We start from the raw sequence: 19,240 nt of genomic DNA, 5'->3' as shown, positions 1-19,240 counted from the left end.
GGGCACGGTGGTAGACGATGCCGAGCTAGGTTACAGTCCAAGGAGATGTCTCTCACTTCTAGGGGGGAATGTCCCCAAAAGAAAAAAAGGGGGCTAAGAGTAGGACAATATACATGAATAGGCGGCGTTGAGAAGCATGGATTCATAGCAGGTTTCGTTATTCATTGCAGGGAATCTCTCGCTACCATAAGAAATAAACAAGAAAGGACAAAGGTGTACCCTGACAGTGATCTCCAGCAACGACAGGCTGCTGCCTGAGGGCGTGGCTCCAGTCCAAACAAAGACACACACACAAAGGATGCGCGGCCCAACATCGAATTCTAAATTTACACGCCGAAAGTCAAGCCAACCAGAGCTAACGAATGTTGGCAGCTATCGTCCCCAGCACGCGTCGCTTGTGGGTCCTCGACTGATCATTGAGACGCCAACGTTCGTGGTCGGATGCCAGCTTGCGCTTGAACACTCCCAGATCACCGAGCAGGTCCTGCATGCGCTCCTGCATATGATATGCCTCCTGTTCATTGGAATCCCAGGAAGCGGTCTCAACTTCTTCTTCATCGTGATCGTCTTCCCAGAGCTCTGGTTCGGAGTCAGAAGGGTCCACCGGGGAGCCCTCGCGGTTCTCCTGGTCGCGGGTAGGTAATTGCTCTTCTTCCACAAATGATGCCAGGCTAGGTTGGCGTGACTGCTCGAGAGTGACAGGTGGGATAGGGTTCTTGAGACTGTCGAGGGCGAGCTTCAAGTGCATCCTAAGTGCCTCGTTTTCGGTCTGCAACTGGCGAATCTTGCACTCGCTCACCATCTTGGTCTCCTCCATCAGCCGTTGCATCTTCTCTACCTTTTGCTGATACTCCTCCAGCCTCTCGTCCTGTATCTCAGTTGCACGCTGGTTGGCGTTGGCTTGGCTCACGCTCAGCTGCAAGGTACGGATGGTCTCCGCCATATCGGCGATCTGCTGGTCACGTTCAGCAGCTGACACATGGTCTTGGTTGACCCGAGCACTGGTGCGAATGTGTTTGGCTTGATCGGCGTAGCGTAACGTTGAAAGCGTCTCCTCGTAGTCGGCGGGTGAAATGCAAGCAATCATCGCGGTCTTGGAGTTTCCGCCGAGACTATCCTTCAAGAGCCATGTGAGGATAGAGTCACGGTACGGCACCAGCTCCTTGCCCTTTCTGCCTCCTCGAGGCTTCTTCGAGTCAGCCAGAGCCGCAATGACTCGGCCAAGGGTGGTCAATGACTTGTTGATGTTCGATCCTTCACGCAGTCGTGCGCCTGTTGCTTCGGTGGATTTGGCGCGCTCGGAACCCGCAAGATCGACCAATCGAATGCGTGCCGTCCGCTCTGTCGTCTCGTCCGTAGAAAGATCGTGGTGAATTTGCTTCAATGTGATGGTGAAAACGGCATGTGACCGCGAGGAGGTATCATTCATCTTGGTGCTTGCGGTGGTGCGCGACATATCGCCCTTTCGCATATATTTCATCAACTCGGTGTAGTTCCTTACCGTTAGCTCCGTCAAGTCTTTCACATACGGACCCTCCGATGGAGACTCGCGGATCCGGAGATAGTGCGGGGGGTCAGTCCGCGGAACCAGCAAGTCTCGGACATGCTCATTGTAGACCTCAAAGTATGATACTCGAACGTTGTAGCTGATGTCGGGGGATGGCGATGTTTCGATGCGCTGGAACAGGTCTTCGCAGGTACGAGGGATCAAGCCCGGCTGCTCAGGTGTGCCCATCATGGTGTAACTCTTGCCCGAACCCGTCTGGCCGTACGCGAAAATACACGTGTGGTATCCCTCGAAGTTGTGATCCAAGAATTCCTCGCCCAGGCAGTTGTACACGTCCTCCTGGTGCGCATAGTGGTCGTCTTCCTCATCATGCGACCAGAATGAGTTGTCAAAGATAAACGACTTGTCCTCGAGGACCTTCCCACGTGCTTGCGATTTGGGCTTTCCTCGGTCTCCGGTGTTTGCTTTCGGTGCTTGAAGGCTGGTCATTTGGGTATGGGGATCCATTGCGATGAGACATTCTGCCCGACGTTCGATCTCTATAGCCATGGGTTAGATCTCGACATCCCGGTTGTCTACATCCACACTTCTTTCGCTCCCTGTCTCGGGCGTGACGCTCTTCACCGCGCTTACCTCTCTGGAGGAACTTCCGGACGCGCACCACGACGCGCACATTGCCCCCGGGTGATGGGCTTGCCATTCCATCTTGCGGACCGACCGCTACGGACACGCCTTCTCGAGCGCGAAGCGACGGGCTGGACGCAGTTGATCGCATTGTAACGGCGGATGCGGACGTCGACATCACGCTGGGCGAGGTGATACCGGTGAAGGCGGAGGATTCGGATGAAGTGGCAGACGAGATCGAGCCAGGGCCGGGGCTCTGGCCGATGTGTCGAAAGAAGCGCGGATCCAGCGCCATATCCCTACTGTGGACCCTCAATAACTGAACACAAGCTTCGACGGCCTCGCGTCGTCGTTCGACAAGGTGATTGTACATGCAACGAATTGGCAGTACATGAAAAGGTGGGGGAGGAAAGATCGAGCCGAGTCGAATCGTTTTAGACAGGAAGAAGAGAGATAGGAAAAAAGTGAAGGGAGGGAGGGGGGGGGAGTCGGTACAGTTGCGTGTTTGGTTGTTTCCTTTCGAGGTTGGCAGTTGAATGTTCACGTATGAAGTGCGTTCATCCCCGCGGGGGAGTCGGGAGGTAAACACGGGTTCGGCGGACAGAGGACGTTAAACGGGCATGTCGCGAATGCCAAATGCAAGTACAATGTCAATTGAAATGAGAGAAATAAAGACAATATTAAAATGATACAAAAGAAGACGATATGTTTGAAACTGAGAGAGCTGGGGATGACTGCTTTGGTCGCCATACGAGGCGATAGACGGTGGGCGTTGCCAGGGCAATATGCACCTCAACTCGCCCTTATCGCGGCTGGGCTACTCTGCGCTAACGCCAGGGAACTCGCAGCTCGAGCCAACGAGCCAACTAGCCAACAGTCCACTTTATCTGTCAAAGGAGTTTGATTTCAGCTGCACTATAAAATATACCCGGTACCCGTACCCCATGCACTTATACACAGTCTGGGTGCTCCATCACTGGCACAAGATTCTTAGTCCCTAGTCAAAGTCTGCCGTTTCCGCATTCATCGCCTCGAACAAGTCAGGCTCCTCGGTCAGGTTGCCCTTGCCCTGCTTCGTCGGCGTTGGCGGGTCAAGCACAGGGTTGCCGGTCGCATCCATGTGCTCGCCCAACAACTGGTTGGGGCCCATATTGGCACTCTCGCTCTGCTGGGCCTGGTTCTTGCCGGAGCTGGGCTCGCTCGACCTGGAGGCAGGCTTCGTGTCTTGGGACAAGTTGAAGAGGCGGCGCTGCTGGTCTGGTTTGGAGGGCATGATGGATATCCTTAAGCTAGACTGTAAGGATCCTTGGTTAATGCGATCGACCCTGAGAGTATCCCGCCCACCGGATACGACACCCAAACAAACCACAACGGCCTCCTCTCTGGTGCTTACTTCTCCAGCGTGGGCGAGTAAGGGGAACCCATAGAGGGGAGGACATACCAGGTAATTGAATACGTGGATTGATTGTAGTCATCAAGATGGGGAGGAAGCTATTCGGATAGGCGCAGTGGTCTCTATATTTAAGACGGTTGAAGGTGGCGGGCGAGACCACGCGATGATTCGATTATGACGGCGACACTTATCCCCACCATGGTCGCGTGTCTGCAAGCACCAGTGAGGTTTATTTATTTGGAACCTAGCTTTCCGCTTTGTTTTCGAAAAGTAGTCGTTGACTGCTTGGCCAGTCATAATGCGCGCGGGGGGGTTTTCTCAAAGCATGGTTGGGTTCGCGGCGATTCCGTGGGAACGAGCAACAAAAAAACATCATGACATGTTCGCCACAAGGTTGTGGGCTTGGGAGCTTGCTGGGCCCTGCTGCGTCTACCTAGTGAACAGGCATTTGGTAGCTAAGCAAGCTCGAAGCTATGCTAGTTTTGCTCAACCACCTCCAGCCAGTAGGGAGATATTGCATCGGTTAGGCACAGTTATGGCCTCATTCTACTACCTGGACACAAGAGAGCTCAAGAGAGCTCAGTCCTGGGAAGAAATAGCCGATCGCATGCAACAGCGTCATCCTGCAAAATGCCGAGACTGTCTCGAACAGGGTGGGGTCTAATACGTAGCTAGAATTTCCAGAGAAGTGCAAAGAAGTCAAACATGGGGAGCCAGCGTATGCCTTGAGAATCTGGCAAGGTGGCACTCCCTTCTGCCATTCTCGCAAGTGACCACCTGGGAGCCTACTCGGTGCGAGACAGCACTACACTAATCCGGTCTGCAATCCACGAAGATAACCAGGTTCTTGTTGTGTTGTTCGTCGAGAACTTTGAAGGCATAGTCTTGGTCATAACCAGTGGGCTCTTTCAAATCTTCAAATTGAAACTTGAACCAGCTACTAACGTATCTGCGAGCAGCGAGATTGGTCAGGTACGCTCGGACTAAATAAAGTAAGGCATTGACCCCATTCAATAGCCAGGCTCGGCGATCATCAATGTCATAAAGAAGACAAATTTCTGTAAAGATGGAGGAGTTGCTTCGTGTAATCTGATTGTCGGGTTAGATAGTGTCAGTGGATGAAGGGATAACTTACCACTAGCAACTGATTGGTTGCTGATAGGCCCACATTCGTTTAGTATTTCCTATGTAATCAGGGAACCGAGCTGTAATGCAGCCATTGTCACAGCTGAGTACCGGAGACATCAGACACATCGAATAGCGGTGTATCTGAGTGTGTGCTTTTAAAACAGCGCTTCTCCGCCCATCTTTCTACTGAATCAATCAATGTTATTCATCTATATTGGTTCCGCTTGATATCATTCGTCGTCTCTGCATACTAGGCTATACAGTATCAGCTTGTCTTGATAGATAGCAAGTGAGGTCTATGTTTCCGCACCCAAACGTGACTCCACCCACAAGATATTTCCTGCCAGATATGGACACTTTTTCCAACATCCATCCCGGCTGGGGCTTATCGAGTCCAGACCATCCTATCTTGTGATTGGCGGCTTTGCGTGCGTGAATTTCAAGAGGTTACAAGGATTATGAAGCCAAAAATGTAAGTAGATAAAGCTGTCAGGAGGCGTACGAATCTGAAAGATGGGAGCGAGCTAATAACACATGGAACATACTCATTCCGCATAAGCTGTAGACGGATCGGCGCTTCTGGTGAGTGGGTCCAGGGTGGCAGCCTATAAATCTGATAGAATCAACCGCCCATCAGCTTCAGCTAGCGCCAAAGCTGGAAATTATGGGGTCTTTTGTTTCCCAGCCTTACCGATCTCCCTTCCCCCCTGAGATCCCTGCGATTCTAGAAACCCCGCAGCCGCGCCCACCACCGATTCAGCCTGCTTTCCGTCCCTCCTTGTCCCTTATGCTGGGTATTCGCCGTCATTCAGCTTCTCAAAAATATTTGCAAGATACAACCTCTCCGGCCAATGTGGAAATATCCTGGCGTTCCCATAACCCTGGTCTATCTTTTTGGCCATGTTCAGGCCCAAAATTCTACTTCCAATCCCCTCGAAGGCTGGCAATTTGACGACGCCAGTCGGTCAAGCTGGGATATCTTGTGGACATGTTTGACGACAATATTTGCCTGCACGTGGGCCGCACTCCATTTTCAACTGCCCGTATACGTGAAAGGGTCGGCACGAGCTTGGGGAAAATTCACCGCGTGGATTTACACTCTCATTGCCCCGGAAATTATGGTCATATACGTGGCAGTTGATTTCCATTCCGCGAGAGATGCCGCCGCACACTGTAACAGGGCATTTCGAGCCACTATGGACGAAGCCAAAACTCAAGAAACCCGGTCCACTCAAGGGCAGTTACTCACCAGCGGCGTCAAAGCCGACGGGAGGGAAGATGATCGAGAGTGGACAACGACACATGGCTTTTGCATTAGAATGGGTGGGTTTCAACTGCGGACCAAAGATGGTTGGCTGTATACAATCAGCGTGGAGAATATTATCCCCCTTATCGAAGCTGGAGTTATCCAGCCCGGCGACCTCGACGAAGAAGAAATCAAAGATCACTCAAAGGCGGACGCGGTTGCAAAGCTATTAGCGATACTGCAGAGCGTCTGGGTTACGATTAATATTCTCGCGAGAGCCGCTCTCCAATTGCCTATATGTCCACTTGAAATCTCTACTGTTGCCTACGTCCTTTGTGCATTCTTCACATATGCACTATGGTGGTGCAAACCGAAGGACATGAAAACACCGATCACCCTGCATATCCCCTACAATCGAAACAGTGAAGAAATATCTTCCTGGGTACACGAGATTCTCGATGCGCGATCGCATTGCTGGCGGCACCCAACGGAACAGACGGTTGATAGGGAACCCAAGGAGGCTAGTGACCCCAAAGAATCCTTATTTCGAAGATCGAGGCACAAGCTCTGGTCGGATCAGGCTAGGGATGGCATGATTGGCAGACTATCCCCATTGGACGAAGCGCTTTTGACAATATGTGCCGCCATTGGCCTACAGGCATTTAGTGCAATTCATGTGGCCGCGTAAGTGCTCAATTTCAATCCTTCCCCACTGCAAATAGCGTAACTTATCTGATACATTCTAGGTGGAACTTTGTCTTCCCTACTTTGGCTGAAAGGTGGGCCTGGAGAGTTATCTCATTGATCGCTCTTATAATACCATGGATCTCTTTCTGGATGGCTGTGGTCCCGTTGTTCCTGGCTTGGTGTGTCAGAAAGTATCGCCTACATGTGCCATGGTTGGAGTCTTATATCGACCCGGAAAGCCGGCGAACTTTGCTGGAGGGTGTGATTTTTGAGGGTGTTTTCTTTGTGTACTATTTCGCACGAGTGGGAACGATCATTTTGATGATGATCTCTCTTCGGGCTCTCCCCGCTGGCTCATTCATTGGCATCGACTGGCTGTCGACCATTCCTCATATATGATTTTATGATGATTGGAGGGACACACTTTTCGCTTGCACAGATGGTTTGAGATGAAGTTTAGGTCCCATAAGTAATATGTCCAGCTCCAGTGTAGTCTTCTCCCATATCCTTGCCCCGCGACCAATCAAGCGGAGGTAGCGAGGTTCTTGTGCTTTCTGCCGTCGCAGTTATCAAGGCGGCAGAGAAACTCAATCTCCTATCGCTGTCTGCTTTTTAAGTGATGCTTCTCTAGTAAGTGACGGGAAAGATTCTGTCGTATGTAGCAGCAGCCGTGTCTCGTTTCTTGGGAGCTTTAGCATCGTGTCCTATTATAATATATGGCGGTGTGTGCGCTTCTAGGTCTTAGTGGAGCGGTATCAAGTACCTCTGGGACTGAGAAAGGTCCCTAATCACACGAATTTCCTACGGGCGATGCTTGTGGTGTGATAATGTTACAGCTAAGCATTGATAATTACACGACAGATTCAGTCGATCTTCTCCTTTACATGTATGTATGACAAACCACTGCGTATTCTTGACAAGTATTTTGTACTGTTTTGTCTTCCTGCTATCATTGCTAGCTTAATTTTTAGAAAAATATTTCGCTAGAATAATTTAACCTCATAGATCTGTCATCTTACATCTGTTGTGTTGTGTCACAAGTACACGTAATTTTTGAAGGTTGTTATCTTGCTAGCTATTCTCGCCTTGAGAGCCTCGTCGCAATTTGCCATCGGATCTCCGCTACCCGCCCGGCACTTACCCCTTACGGCTCGCGCTAGTAAATGAGGTTGCCTGAGATGCGACAAGGTCTAAAAAGAAAAGATGTCCATTCACGAATGAAATTGAAGCTAAGGAGAGAAGAAAACAGGAAGGGGAAGCTACTATAGTATACCCTCCCTAAACCGGATTATCCTAGCAGATCTTCCTATCTTTCAAACGGAACCCGATGCTTCCATTCTATTCCACAAATAGAGGCAAGACGAACAGGCAAGGCAAGCAGCAGATGGCAGCACGTACAATCGGCGACGGCTATCCTCATGATTCAATAAACGATCTTTTGTGCACAACCAACACTATGCTTAGGCATCGATTAGGCAACAAGTTATTTGATAGACTTAGTCCATCACAGTACCGAGCTAGTAATCTGATGTTCTCGCCCTGAAATTCGGATCTTTATCTTTTATTTTGCAGATTAAAATTGAGGGCGACCTCTCGCTCGTTAGCGTCGGCGACACGCACATCGCTTTTCCCCTGGGGCTTGCATGGTCTGATTTTGACAGATAGCTCTGTTGGAGCACCTGAGCAGTCCTGCACTTCACATCTCTGTTTGACCGTGTCATAGACACGGTGTATCCCCCCGTTTTTCATTCAACAAGCTCCTTATTCGGCCCCTATCATGGACGGTAACAACGTCATGCGATTAGATAGTATTGCAAGTGTCGAAATACCCTTTCCTTTGAAATATAGCAGGCTTGTACATGCAGTTGCCTGGATAGCCATGGAGTAAAGTAGGGACTGCTTAAAATACCTTTGAAAAAGGTCCATTAATTCGAGGACAGGGAAATCTTAATTCTGAGTATCTGTCTGTCAAGTCTGCTAAGTAAGGACATACTGATTAGCATGCATCCACTTCTCCGTATGGTTTCGTATAGTAGTATACTGTATATGGTCAATTCGAAATGCCCGTGTTATGATTTACCAATACTAGCCCCTCGGGCTATGAGACGTTCTTAGGGGCGATCCCCTACGTATTTTCTCAACCAATTTACTCCATTAACTCCCTTAGTATTGGTGCATATAAGTATTTTATGATATGAAAAATGTAATACGCAATAAAATACCGTCTACATGCGATAAAATACGCTAGCTATCTCTCATAGAATACTTAAGGAGGATCAAGTGCTGAGTTTTCGCTGATCGAGCCCACCAAGTAGTGCTTTCGTCTCACCCCAATTCCCATATTGACAGGCCCCACCCCCCTACTCCACCTTTTGCCAAAATATGGCCTCGACCCACGATGCCGAAAAGGGCCCATCTATTGCCTTGCCTGTGGATGACAGCCTCGCAGATCGAGAGAGCATGCCTGACCCCAACGAAGTGTTCTGGGATGGCGACGCAGATCCCTCAAACCCTATGAATTGGAGTGCCACGTACCGTTGGTGCCATATTTTCTTCATTACAGTCCTAACATTTGTCACGTACGTATTGCCCCAAATACTCCGAGGGCGGCCCGGCCCGTCCTCGCAAATATTGCCAAACTCACTTAAGTGGTGTATATACGTGTGACTGATGCTTGATGTTACAACACTAGTTCGCTAGGCTCATCCATGCTGGCACCTGCAGTTCAGGACGTGATGAGATCTCTTGGATCTGACAGTTCAGAACTAGACTCGTTTGTCGTATCGATCTATGTGATCGGATTCGCTGTTGGTCCACTTGTTGTGGCGCCGATGTCTGAATTGTATGGTCGCGCCATTGTCTACCATGTGACAAACGTGATCTTCCTTGGGGTCACCATTGGGTGTGCCTTGAGCAGAAATGTGGGGATGTTTCTGGCATTCCGATTCGTCTCCGGCTGCGCAGGGGTAACGCCTTTGGCTTTGGGAGGAGGTACGATTGGCGATCTCATGCCACCTGAACAGATGGGGACCGCGATGGCCGTCTGGGGTTTAGGATCGTTAGTGGCGCCTGTAAGGAATTTCCAGCCGAGACCAATAGATGGTGCTGTGAGGAGTGAGACAAGGCTTCTAATATTAACATGGCATCGTGTCTAGGTCTTCTCTCCCATTGCGGGAGGTTATCTTAACGAGGCTGCTGGCTGGAGATGGATCTTTTGGGTTATTGCTATCCCGGTAAGCGTTGGGCAAACGGACCGACAAATGGACATTGGATGCGAAAGCGAGAGATATAGTACGTTCTGACTCACAGTGGAGTAGATGGCCATCCTTACGGTCTTGTGCCCCTTTCTGATTCGTGAAACATACGTTCCCGTACTACTGGAGGCCAAAACTCGGAGACTTCGTAGGGAGACAGGTAATCCTCAATTGAAGTCCCGCCTGGATCCGGGGGTCTCTCGCCGGGAAGTCATCGTTAAGGCTCTCATTCGTCCCCCTAAGCTTCTGTTGACGTCGTTCGTGGTGACAACAATTGCACTGAACGTAGCAGTGGTATACGGATATCAATATCTTGTCTTTACAACGCTGGCATACATTTTCCAGGACAAGTATCACTTGTCAACCGGCATATCTGGGTTGGTTTACTTGGGAAATGGACTTGGGACCATTTTAGGTAAGTCGACTTCGTGCATCCCTTGCCTGGCTTTATTTTAGACTACTTGCAAAGTTTCGGATTAATGCAAGGCCACATCATGACTTTTCACTTCATCAGGCATCTTCATCATTGGTTATACGTCAGACAAAGTCGCCGAACGAAAGAAGAATAGAGCATCCGCCTTGGGCAAAGATGTTCAACCAGAGGAGTATCTGTGGCCTATGCTTCCCTCAGGCCTGTTAGCTCCCATTGGTCTTCTTTGGTATGGGTGGTCGTTGCAGACTAATGCATACCCAGTGGTCCCAGTGGTTGGGCTAGGAGTGTTTGGATTCGCCATGATGGGCATTTTCCAGCCAGCACAGATCTATCTGGTGAATGCATTCCCGACACATTCTGCCTCCGCCCTGGCGGCGATGAACATTCTTAGAAGTTTGGCCGGAGGCTTGTTGCCTCTCGCAGGTCAGGGCCTATACGATAGTCTGGGGATGGGGTGGGGGAACAGTCTCTTGGCTTTTATTGCGTTGGCGTTCGCTCCTGTGCCCTTTCTCTTGCACAGATATGGGGCAAGAATTAGGAAGAAGGATCAGAATATCAAATGATCTCCATTCGGGGAGTTTGTGGTCCGACAAAAAGGTACATATTTGAAGGTACTCGATATACGAACTTTTAGGTCAGATGAACGACCACATACACACTTGAAATGTATTTCTTTCTCTTTATTATGGTAGAATCATCTTTAAATTTAAGGAATGGTTTTCTAATATGTTGATAACAGGTTTTTCTGAACACTATCATAGAGTCCTTGGTGGACATTCAGGGGCCACTTTTCTTGGGAATGCGAACACAGCTTGTGAAACAACCCGATAGAAAGAATAGACCAGCCGCAAAAATATACGGCAATCCCACCAAGAACCCATCCTCCTGCATTCCCCGACGAAATGCGGCAGCTAGTATGGGCCCTGAGGCCATGGAACCGGTACTTTGAGCGAACCCAATAGCTGTGTTCACAATGCCGACTTGTGATGGCGATGCGAGTTCCATGGCCAAACTTCGCAGGGCCGAGTAGAACCCCCATCCACATGCGAGCAAGATAATGCCCACTATGAATGCCACCGGATTAGTAGAAACAGCCATGATAGTCGAGCCAACAGTTAGAATCCACACACTGCCTTGGACAATGCGGAGGTCCTTAGCGGCAGGTGACAGAAGTAAACGTTTATTCAGATAGTCGGAAAGCCAAGGGAGAATAATCAATAAAAGCACGAGATTAATAATACCCTTCAGCGTGATGAGTGAGCTGGCGCGCGCGATACTCCAAGAAAAGCGGTTTGAGGCATATTGAACCATAAGCTGTAGTGCTTGGCGACCGATACTTGCTAGTAGAAATGCACAAACAGTGTAGAAAAGATTGGCGTTCCAGGATACTGTATACCCTTTTTGAATGTCGTTCCAATGTTGCTGCATAGCATTTTTCCAACGCATACAAGTTGTATCGTGAACCAAGGTCGAAGTATGCCGTTCTTCCTGGCCGTCCTCCTGCTCCTCTAGGCTGCGTTGTTCATTGCATTGCACTGAGTTGAAAGACACATCGGAGATGAAAGCAGCTCCAAGCAGCCCTAAACACTGAAACAAAAGACCTAGTAGTGAAGGAATCCATGGGCTCCACGTCATGAGGAATGCAGCAAGCGGAGTGGCGAAAATTTCGCCCGATAGAGTCCCAGCAGACAGGATGAAGAAAACGGATGCCCTAAACAAAGATCCTCCTTGTTAGTCAATGCATAATTAGCATAGGGAAGGTATAATCGCTACCTTTGATTACTTGGTACTATATCGGTAACCATAGCATAGGCCATAGCGGTCGCAATTTGGGGTCCGCCGCCTATGATCTGAAAAGCGGGCGTCGCCCAAATCATCCGCAGCGGCAGGGTAGAATTAAACAAGAAGATTAGTCGCATTGCGGTTTCTTCGAGAATGAGTCCAACCAAGCTAAGTGCCAGGATGGGCTTACGCCCTATGCTATCCGCCGCAAACCCATAGGGAAGCGCAACGAGAATTCCCGGTAGTTGGTCAAATGTGTCCTTCCACCCATTTATCAGGGCTAATTCTCCTTGCACTTGAGGCGACTTGCAGTTGTCATCGACCCCAAGCGAGTTGCTCCCTCGAGCCTGGCGGCAGATAATGGACTCGAGAATTTCAATATGAGGGGCATAGCCAAGGTAGTTGCCAAAGTCAGCGGCTATGATGGAAAGGCATACAAGGAGCAAGAGTCGGTGGCGGAGAAGGGAAGTTATCTTGGGTTGGTCGTCATGGCCAGCCTCATGCGCCCTTAAGAGGGGGGCCTGCTCGTCAAGCTCCTCTGGTGGGCGAGCCGATGGTGCTGATGGCTTTCGCGCCGGCATAGCAGGCAGGGTGAGTATTGCTGTCGTTACTATCGTTGCTCTCGATTTGAATTTTCCGGAACCTCTTGTGGGAGACGGTTCTGTCCAGTTGCCTGAGAAGGAATATGCTAGAAACAAAAAAGACCACCTCGGGGAGGGGGGCGGAGAAATTACAGGGGGCGCGTATGGGGGTTAGGGTTGAGGCGTTAGCACATATTAGGTATCCTTGCACCGGGCGGTCGGGATTCTCCGGCGGCACAGTTGATGTTCTTAACGCCGTGTTCGAAGCTTGGCTCTCACTCTTCTGTCCTCTGCTCCAGCGAAGTCTGCTGTTCTCTACCTCCTTCGCATCTCCCTTCATTTCATTGCATTATGTGTCGGGTTCGTCGTTGAAGTCGACCACATTGATCAGTATAGATAACACAACTTCTCAAAGCCGTAAATCGACATCTGATCGCCCAGCTGGACGATGGCGCACCTCCCAACCGCCTTATTGAGATTGCGGACTCCTTTCCGGACGACCTCATTGTCAGATGCTTTGTGACACCATTTGCCAGACACTCATACAAGTAAGAGATGCGTGAGATTTTGTGACGGGACTATCATGCTGATGGAATCAGGGCCCTACTAGCGGTCATGATCTTCATCTATGGCTCGTTCATCACATGCAACTTTTGGGACGACGGAAAAGTTTGTGATCGAAGGCTTACCTCCTTGCTCTTCTTTATGGGACTTGGATTTATGATATTAATCGGCTACACGGCTCACCTTCGGAGGAAGCTCGAGAGGCAGAAGCGATTGCCGCAGGACTTTTAAGCTTGGCAGTGCTGTGAGGCAGTGATTTCCATCTACCTCAAGTGACGAGGAATGGCCGGCCTGATTGTCCCCTCTCCGAAGAAAAGATCAGTGGCGCACTTGATCTGGGTGCCCAAACGGGATTTCTCTCCCCTCCCCTTCAAGGTCGACCACGCTGCACATACCCTCCTCATCTTCGGTTCATCCATTTCCACTGAGGAGTTGACCTGGAAGCCCCTTTATTCTTCGAAATTATTCTGTTTATTCATACTGGGGACTACCCGTGTCAAACTTACTTGCGATATCAATCTTCCAAGTCATACAGAAATCAAGGAAATCTTTTGCATTCAACAAGGCTACAAATCTGGAGAGAGAACGAAAGAGAAGACTACCGAGATTATTGGAACCCATCAACCAGGTGCAAACACCGACACACGAAGTTCAATACCAAAGAATCAAGAAGTCACATACAGAAACTGCTATCATGGTAATATTCATTCTTCTGTATTCTGAATTTGGACAACTTTCAATAGTTGCAAAGGGTGCAGAGAGCAGAAGGAGACCTGAGAATAATCGCATCAGATGTAGAGTGGGAAAGGAAAAGCTGCGGCTGCGACACCAATCAACACGATCATTCACGGTCGGCCATGTGAGTGGAGAACAGGGCACGTTGGCCCTCGAGTGAACCGTAAGGTTCCTCCCGCGACTCCGCCACAACTCTGTCAAGATCAGAGACAAAAATCACGACCTATGATGACATTATCTACGAGCGAATGAAAGTTAACTTTCCCGTTGAGCTGGAAACATGTCCAGCCTCACCGTGCCCATCAAGAATCGCTATTTTTGGTTCTCGCGAGTCAGTTTGCATGGTCCGCCCCCTTTGCCTGTCCTTTTGTACACACCGTCGGGGTTCTGGGGCCAATCATAGAGGGGGCTAACCGCCAGGCGCAATCTAACACACCCATCTTTGCACCACTACCCCTCGGTGCGCCGAACTTATGCAGAGCTAGCAGAATGAGCCTATCAATGGCGGATTTGCTCCAACCAAGCCCCAAGTACTCAAAATGTGGTCGAACCGCGCACCGGCCCGTCTCCGCCATCTGCCTCCGTTATCTCAGAGCTGCGCCATGGAACCGTGGCAGGGCAGAGCCTTATACTGCAGGCTGCTGGCCGACGACAGATTGAAAGGACAGCGTCATGATGTACTATAAAGTTATCGAGATTTCCCCGGAAGCAAGCGTTCGTTACTTAACCCCACCCACCTACCCTGTCTATCGTGGCATATTACCGACACATTCGGTCCCAATTAATTATGTCTTCCGGGAATTACAATATGGCGCGTGCGTCTCTACCTGCACTTTCCCAAATCATCGGGCTTGAACCAGAAAAAGAGCCTTGGTGTGCTGGTTACGCAAAGTCCCAAGGTCGGCGCTGCCATAACCAGACGAACGCCCATGGCCGCAGCCGCGCCATGCATCTTCTGAGTCAAGGCACTCAAGCGCTTCGTGCTGGGCAGAGTATCGAGGACATACTCGAAGATCTCGCTCCTTATGTCCTATGCAAACGTTGGCATCAGAACCAGGCCTCGAATCTCGTTACTCGTTGGGAGAAACAAGTTTGCTCCTTCCTACGCTCTCAATCTCCTCCTCCGTCGCCCAGGAGACAGTCCAGAGATACTTCCGTCTCAGAGCCATTGAATGCTCGCCGAGAAACCTCGGAAGAGCGATGTTTGAGGTTGGAGACGAAGATCTTGGAAATGGAAAGAATGCTCGCACGCCTTCAAAATGCTCATCACAATTCGGCTGTGCCTGATAACACCCGACACAATGCCACCGCACCTACTCGTACTCCCAGCACCGATCCTGGCTACACCCTTGATGCAAACTACCAAGGCCCAAGAGCCCGCTCGAGTGGCCACACAGATCAGACACCGCGGGGGAGCGGAATACTATCGCCCGTTTCAAGACAGCAAAGTACCAGTACGACAAGCACTCAAGCGGTACGACTTGCAGGATCAATTCGTGGCCCTCCGGAGCGGGTGCGAAGTAGAGAAGCCATAATCCAGCCGACAGCCACACAAGAGGTGTCCAATACAACGATGACGGAAGCAGCACGTCCACAAGCATCTCTTCGGATGTCTAATGTCCAATCGCGCGGAACGACGCCACCACATGTCCATTCTAGAAGCCCTCCTCCTAGGGCCGTTCAAAGAAGAACTGAACAAGCCGTTGCTTCTGTCGCTCGCCCTCCTATTCCTACTCGTCGGACTGTTGAAGGAGATTGTGGAATTTGTCTGTGTGCGCTTCAAGAGGGCGCCGACGATACCAGTGATGCGGGGGATGAGACAGACAATGAAGACGAGCATACTGGAGATGAGGAGGAAAGATACGAAGATCTCGTGTGGTGCAAAGCTCAGTGCGGAGTCAACTTCCACAAGACGTGCATGCATCAGTGGTTGCAAACAGCTCCTAGGACGACGTGTCCTGCATGCCGGAGAGTCTGGAGGGGATGATGATAACTATTTATTAATATTTTTAAATTGCCCTGAATTATGAATGTCTTCTGATACTTCCAACAAAATCCAATCTTTGGGGCTCAGAGCAACCAAATAAATTTCTTAATAATGCCTCTTCGGGCCAGAAAAAGTGATATTTTGATCCATCTATGAAATACGATTATTCCACGAGGTATGAATCATATAATTAGGGTGGATAGATCCTGTTCTCAACATCGAAATCTCGCTCATAGCCCGTTACCCTATGAATCCTATCACGAAGAGGGGGTTTGACCAACTGAGTGGCTGTGATACGGAAACGCCGTCGATGTTTCAAGACGGCAGGAGTCACGGAATGTGGACCCACTTATACTAGCACCAGGCAAGGGCACAGGACGCTCTGAATCGCCTTACAAGTGCTTCCACTTCTTGCAGGCTGAGCAGTTAACAACTGGCTTCAAATCCATTTTACGCACGAGAGACATCGTCATTCTAACAGCGGCCTAGTCATTTACATGAGACTGCAAATATTTGCGAAGGATTCTTGGCGGGGTCGGATCGAGTCACCTGGAGCCTCCGCGTGATTTGGCCCCCAAACTAACGGGTCAAGGCTTATTTTCTAGCTCCTGCCTAGCATGGCGCGTATTCCCTGGCTATCTCGGGACGGGGCGGTGCATCATGCGAAAGTTGGTGTGTTGGGCTGTATTAACCAATTAATTGAGAGCTAGATGTGTTGGGCATACGGCCATTTTTGTGGTTGCGTCACAGGCAAGAACACTGGTTTCGTCCCTTGCTGTTTCGTTCGCATAAAATAAGCCTCAGGGTTACATCGTACACAGAAGGGCTGAATCGGGTTGTGAGTGTATGCCTTGCTACCACACAGACCGCCGGAGAATTTTACGAAGACTGAAAAGAGGCATTCAGAATGCCTGGATAGGCCCAAAGTCCAAAAGGCAGCCAGCGTTAAACAGTTTAATAGTTGAATACAAAATCTCTCCTGGAAACCTGGGTTCGTCCTTAGGCATCCACATTATACGGAATGGACTTTTGGCGCCTACGACCTTGGAATATCGGGCTACCCGTTAGCGCTATCGGGCTGCATTATTAGTTATGCGCCCGGGCGACTTCGCCTGACACCTCGAGGCCCTATATCGCCCCATACTTATTATAAGAGACGGTTGGCTTGTAGCATTCGCTCATTATCCTTCTTTGCCCTCATGGCCATGACCAGCATCGGTTATGGGAGATACGACCATGCTCTCGCCAGCCCCATGCCTTCAGTCACAACCCAAAGGGCTTCGGTCACTTGAGTCCGAACATGAAACCGACTGTCAAACAGAGAATTTCGTCGTTTCTCCGCGCTTGATTGCGAATGTCATCAGCGGCAATGAAAATGATCTTAGCGTTACTTGCCGGATTACCACGATAACTCCCGATGCAACCACCATACTCAAATCTTTGTCAAAGTCTGGCAGCGAGGCTGATCCGGAGGAAGAAAATACTTCCACCATAAAGTTGGAAAATGCGGCCCATTTGCCAATCTCCGGGCGTACGCGCAGAGCCAAGACCTGCAAACTACAACTCCGGACCTCGTTCTCCGATCCAGAGACAAAATTGTCATCAGTATTGAGCAAGCGTACAAAGAATAAAGTGGCTCTTCTTGGTAATGGCTCAGAATTCCACGACAGAGAATATTGGGAAATTAAATCGCCAGAGGAGCTTGGCTTGCTTTCTGCCCTTTTTGGGTCAAAAGGAACGAAGCGCTCCCGGCATACGAGAATTGAATTATGGATACCGGGAAATGTCGGCGACATCGATCTTGACTTTTCAGGTCCCAAGTCAATGATGTTCAGAACCAAACTGGGGAGTTATAATCTGGCCTGCCAGAAGTCACAAAAGCAAAGATCCGATATCAATCCCGTTCCACCAAACTCGACAGGCATGGTCCAAGGTGGAGACAGCAAAGTCATTACCTCCTGCAATCGAACTCCTTTCAACCCTAGTGAGAAAGCTTTCGTATCACTGGGCACGCTCGGAATTCCCTCATCAACATCAACTAAGTACAAAAATGAGGTTGAATGTGTTCAAAAGCCCCTTTACAAAATTATGCCTCTCGAGATTATACAGCATCTAAGGGAAGATAGCTCACTATGCCCAGCATGGACGGCCAAGGGAACCCGATGCCGCATCCGACATTCTACAGGACCCAGCGTCCCGTCAATTGCGAATTTGGCTTCCGTGGAGATTAGTGGGCTTTTCTCACAGATCCAGCGCCTCATACATGTGGCACTTTGTTCAACGCACCGGAGGGTCGCATTACGTGACCTTGAAGGGTGGAAACCAGATTTTGAGAAACTCTCCAAGGTTCAAGGACCTCAAGACAGCCTCTCCCCTCATGACTGGCGGCTACTGGCTATTACTAGCTGGATTTGCTTCGTAAGCAAGGAGGCAGCTTCTCAAAAAGACAAAAGCCCTTCACCACTGCCAAGGATAAAGCCAGACCTTGAGAGCAACCCAATTCAGATCAATCCAATTCAGATCAATCCAATTCAGATCAATCTAATTCAGATCAATCCAATTCAGATCAATCCAATTCAGGAATTCAAACCCTATATTACTACGCCTCTCGCAGGGGGGCTGGCCAAAAGTATAGCGAAACTCCTTACTAAGCCTCTCCTGCCGAGCGAAATCAACCAAGAAGGGTTCCTCTACATTTTCTGGCAAAAAGGAAACTTTGGACACCTGAAAATTGGACGTTCTGCAGATGTGGTTCGCCGCCTCAAAGAATGGGCGAACCAATGCAAAAAGGAAATCGGTGCACACTTCCCGGATCTTAACGGAGGTGAGGGCCACGAGGATTGGCAAAAGGTCCCGCATATCTGTCGTGTGGAAGCCCTGGTGCATATGGAACTGCTTGAACAAAGGAGAATTGAGAAAAAATGCCCTGGTTGCTCCAGGTCCCACAAAGAGTATTTCAAGATTACGCCGGAAAATGCAATTCAAGTGGTTCGGAAGTGGATCAGTTGGATGCGATCCCTCCCATATGAAAAGCGTACTATAGGAGGGAAAGAGCAATGGGTGCTCAAGAGGGAAGAATCGAAGCGTTTGGCTGATTTGTGTCAACCGCTACAGCTAACGTCAACACCTCGCTCTTTGCCCGACAAAGAGAGGATAGCTTCTCTTCGCCCCCGTCTTTCGCTTCCCAGTACAGTGAGAAACGAAGGGCGGCGAAGGGGGAGGAAGACAATATAGCATTCTATAATGCCAATTTTGTTGAGTGTCTCATGCATGATTCGTGACCTCCTTGGATAACCAAGTCGAGGTATCGACTTGCGGC

At 49.8% G+C, this 19,240-nt stretch overlaps 8 protein-coding genes across 8 annotated transcripts; 5 read left to right on the top strand and 3 right to left on the bottom strand.

Moving 5' to 3' along the window:
• Nucleotides 1-355: 355 nt before the first annotated feature.
• On the bottom strand, nt 356-2,426 carry N7482_007152 (kinesin-3 family protein uncB; the record flags this gene model as incomplete). Its single annotated transcript, XM_056689277.1, has 2 exons — nt 356-2,046; nt 2,141-2,426. The coding sequence occupies 2 exons, from the start codon at nt 2,424-2,426 to the stop codon at nt 356-358; spliced, it is 1,977 nt and encodes a 658-aa protein (XP_056541706.1).
• Nucleotides 2,427-3,128: 702 nt separating this feature from the next.
• On the bottom strand, nt 3,129-3,404 carry N7482_007151 (uncharacterized protein; the record flags this gene model as incomplete). The annotated part of the gene is made up of 1 exon (XM_056689276.1): nt 3,129-3,404. The coding sequence occupies one exon, from the start codon at nt 3,402-3,404 to the stop codon at nt 3,129-3,131; it is 276 nt and encodes a 91-aa protein (XP_056541705.1).
• Nucleotides 3,405-5,503: 2,099 nt separating this feature from the next.
• Nucleotides 5,504-6,984, top strand: N7482_007150 (uncharacterized protein; the record flags this gene model as incomplete). The annotated part of the gene is made up of 2 exons (XM_056689275.1): nt 5,504-6,582; nt 6,645-6,984. 2 exons carry the CDS (start codon nt 5,504-5,506, stop codon nt 6,982-6,984), a joined length of 1,419 nt encoding a protein of 472 aa, XP_056541704.1.
• Nucleotides 6,985-8,967: 1,983 nt separating this feature from the next.
• N7482_007149 (MFS transporter) lies at nt 8,968-10,835 on the top strand (the record flags this gene model as incomplete). Its single annotated transcript, XM_056689274.1, has 5 exons — nt 8,968-9,164; nt 9,278-9,656; nt 9,741-9,818; nt 9,903-10,254; nt 10,354-10,835. 5 exons carry the CDS (start codon nt 8,968-8,970, stop codon nt 10,833-10,835), a joined length of 1,488 nt encoding a protein of 495 aa, XP_056541703.1.
• Nucleotides 10,836-11,049: 214 nt separating this feature from the next.
• On the bottom strand, nt 11,050-12,635 carry N7482_007148 (MFS transporter; the record flags this gene model as incomplete). Its single annotated transcript, XM_056689273.1, has 2 exons — nt 11,050-11,999; nt 12,056-12,635. The coding sequence occupies 2 exons, from the start codon at nt 12,633-12,635 to the stop codon at nt 11,050-11,052; spliced, it is 1,530 nt and encodes a 509-aa protein (XP_056541702.1).
• A 104-nt stretch (nt 12,636-12,739) lies between these two features.
• Nucleotides 12,740-13,430, top strand: N7482_007147 (uncharacterized protein; the record flags this gene model as incomplete). Its single annotated transcript, XM_056689272.1, has 3 exons — nt 12,740-12,995; nt 13,051-13,183; nt 13,235-13,430. The coding sequence occupies 3 exons, from the start codon at nt 12,740-12,742 to the stop codon at nt 13,428-13,430; spliced, it is 585 nt and encodes a 194-aa protein (XP_056541701.1).
• A 1,291-nt stretch (nt 13,431-14,721) lies between these two features.
• On the top strand, nt 14,722-15,921 carry N7482_007146 (uncharacterized protein; the record flags this gene model as incomplete). Its single annotated transcript, XM_056689271.1, has 1 exon — nt 14,722-15,921. The coding sequence occupies one exon, from the start codon at nt 14,722-14,724 to the stop codon at nt 15,919-15,921; it is 1,200 nt and encodes a 399-aa protein (XP_056541700.1).
• A 1,236-nt stretch (nt 15,922-17,157) lies between these two features.
• On the top strand, nt 17,158-19,155 carry N7482_007145 (GIY-YIG nuclease family protein; the record flags this gene model as incomplete). The annotated part of the gene is made up of 1 exon (XM_056689270.1): nt 17,158-19,155. One exon carries the CDS (start codon nt 17,158-17,160, stop codon nt 19,153-19,155), a length of 1,998 nt encoding a protein of 665 aa, XP_056541699.1.
• Nucleotides 19,156-19,240: the final 85 nt, after the last annotated feature.

Source organism: Penicillium canariense (assembly GCF_028826845.1).
Source record: "Penicillium canariense strain IBT 26290 chromosome Unknown utg000004l_segment0_segment0, whole genome shotgun sequence".
NCBI lineage: Eukaryota > Fungi > Ascomycota > Eurotiomycetes > Eurotiales > Aspergillaceae > Penicillium > Penicillium canariense.
This window is presented reverse-complemented; position numbering and strand designations above follow the sequence as displayed.